We start from the raw sequence: 2,363 nt of genomic DNA on the forward strand, positions 1-2,363 counted from the left end.
AAAAAAAGGTAAGGATTATGATAACTTACATGTATGAATAAGAATTTTGCCAAATATTGTGATCAGATTAATCCCCAGTCTCATATTTATATTAGTCCTCTTCTCATGCAAACCAGAAATAGCATAGTGAAACATTAGCATCTATATTACAAATAATAAAGTGATTACAACCTTTTATTTTATGTAATTGCTTTGCATTTTCAAAATAAATGATTGATTGTTTCTGGATGCTCTGTGCAAACTGAACTATAGGGGCCGATTTTTTTTGAATAGTCTATATTTCATCACTTCATGGTTAGTAGGCTAAATCCTATGCAATGCTTTAAAAGAAACCTTTCTCATTTTTTTATTAATCAAAAGTTTTGGAGAAAATTTCCCTATTTGTTCCCCCTGTGAATCTGGGAGAAAGTTCTTTTAAAACAATGCACTAATTATATCCTGCCTGAAAAGAAGATTTTATTATCTTTACAGGATGGAGAAAAAGCAAGCTTTACCGTAGATGGTATTAGCTACCTTTAAAGAAAGATTTAATTTCAACATAAAGACTATTTTATGTTTTATGTCATGAAAAATAAGTATTGATCCAAACTCCAGTCTAGAAGGTGACGGTAATGCACATACATTAGATTGTTTGCCAACCACAATAAAATACCAAAAAGAAGAAGAAGGAATTATGGGAGCAACATGTCTGCACAGCAGAAATGGTGACAATAATACTAAGCTTACAATGGGTAGAGGAAGTTAGACCAGACAGGGTGGTGGTCTGTACAGATTCCAAAGCAGTTTTAGAAAGTACACAGGGAGAAGGAAATGATAGAAAAGGTTTAGTTTAAAAAATCAAACACAGTCTATTTAGATTATATAGGAGTGGCATTGATGTTTGGTTATGTTGGGTTCCAGCACATGAAGGTATAAAAGGCAATGAAAAGGCAGATATATTAGCAAAAAGGGCTTTAGAGGGAACAATAATTATTGCAATTCCTTTTTGGAAAGAAGGTAAATCACTTATTAAAAGAGTAAAGAAATTGAAAAATGGCAAAAGAGATGGAATGAAGATAAGAAAGGAAGAGGATTATATAAGGTAGAAAAATCAGTATTAAATAGAAACATTAATGAGAGAAACAGAAGGGAAGGAGTAATAATGATCAGATTAAGAGTGGGTCATACCTGTTTAAATGACAATTTAAATTTAATAGCGAGGAAAATAATCATAAATGTGAAGGGTGTGGAGAAAAAGAAAATGTAGGACATAAAATGTAAAATGTATGAAAGTGAAAGGGAGAAATTAAGAAGGATGGTGGGAAGGAAAGGCCAAGAATGGAGCCTTATATTGGGAAATGGAGGAAATATAAAAGATATTCAGAGAATAAGGAAAGCATTAATTATTTATCTACAGAATACAAAAAAAAAAAAGAATTTGATGTAAAGTAATGTTGTTACACTCGTGCACAGTAGGTGGCTGTATGCACCTTAAAGTTGCTTGCAAACCGCCATTATAAAAAAGAAGAAGAAGAACAAAGATGTCGGCGCCCTATCTTTACCCTTATGTATGCATAGCAGCATTTTCTAGTTGTCTTTAAGAAGATCGCTGTTATTTAAAGGGTTTTGTTGTGGTTTTATCTCAGAGGATGGGTGAGCAGGGGAACGGACCGGGGCTCTCCCGGGCAGTGATCGCTGAAATGTTGATAAAAAACTTTGAGAAGCTGCCTGACATCGATCAGAAGCTCTTCATGTATGGACCCTTGTATCTGGGGGGAAACGCCGGCCTGGCGGGGCTGATCGCCAACAGTCTGTACCGGAGGACTCTGAACGTCCAAGCGGCTCGCTTTGCCTCCAACCTGCCGATGGCCGTGCTGCCCTTCCTCACCACCTGCGCTCTCTACAACGCTGCGGTGTCTCAGCCCCTCCTCACCGGGGAGCTCAACTGCCCCACCTGCTCCCTGCTCAGAGGCGCGCTGGTCGGGGTGGTCGGTGGGGGCCTGTACCCGATGCTCCTGGCTTTACCGCTCAACTTCGGCCTTGCATCCAGATACAGCACCGCTCCGCTGCCAGAGAAGGGCGCCATGCTGCGCTACTGTGTGGACATCTCCAGACCCGTCTTTAATAAGATGAGGGCAGTTTTTCTTCTGCAGGCTTTCTTCGGCACCTACCTGGGCTCCAGGCATTTCCAGAGTTACACCACGCTGGCTCACATCACCTTCGGCAAGAGCGAAGATCTGCAAGATTAAAATAAAATGCACTGAGAAAAACCTCCTTATTTTATACTGATGCCAATCTGATGTAACTTTGGTTGATTACTGGAGAATAAAAGGACATCTGGACTAATATTTGTTGTCATTACAACATTCTCTCAATTTATTGCT

General features: G+C 39.1%; 1 protein-coding gene across 1 annotated transcript; it reads left to right on the top strand.

The window, feature by feature from the left end:
- The first annotated feature begins 1,510 nt into the window (after positions 1–1,510).
- On the top strand, positions 1,511–2,339 carry LOC107081432 (transmembrane protein 126A-like). Its single transcript, XM_015369611.1, has one exon. It carries the CDS (start codon positions 1,629–1,631, stop codon positions 2,226–2,228), a length of 600 nt encoding a protein of 199 aa, XP_015225097.1. The 5' UTR covers positions 1,511–1,628; the 3' UTR covers positions 2,229–2,339.
- The last annotated feature ends 24 nt before the right edge of the window (positions 2,340–2,363 follow it).

The sequence above is a fragment of the Cyprinodon variegatus genome, unplaced genomic scaffold, assembly GCF_000732505.1.
Source record: "Cyprinodon variegatus isolate N-32 unplaced genomic scaffold, C_variegatus-1.0 Scaffold4922, whole genome shotgun sequence".
In the NCBI taxonomy this organism is placed as follows: domain Eukaryota; kingdom Metazoa; phylum Chordata; class Actinopteri; order Cyprinodontiformes; family Cyprinodontidae; genus Cyprinodon; species Cyprinodon variegatus.

Bases quoted from the DNA above. Each gene is read 5' to 3' on its own strand.
- LOC107081432 (XM_015369611.1), top strand. From the start codon at position 1,629: ATGGGTGAGCAGGGGAACGGACCGGGGCTCTCCCGGGCAGTGATCGCT.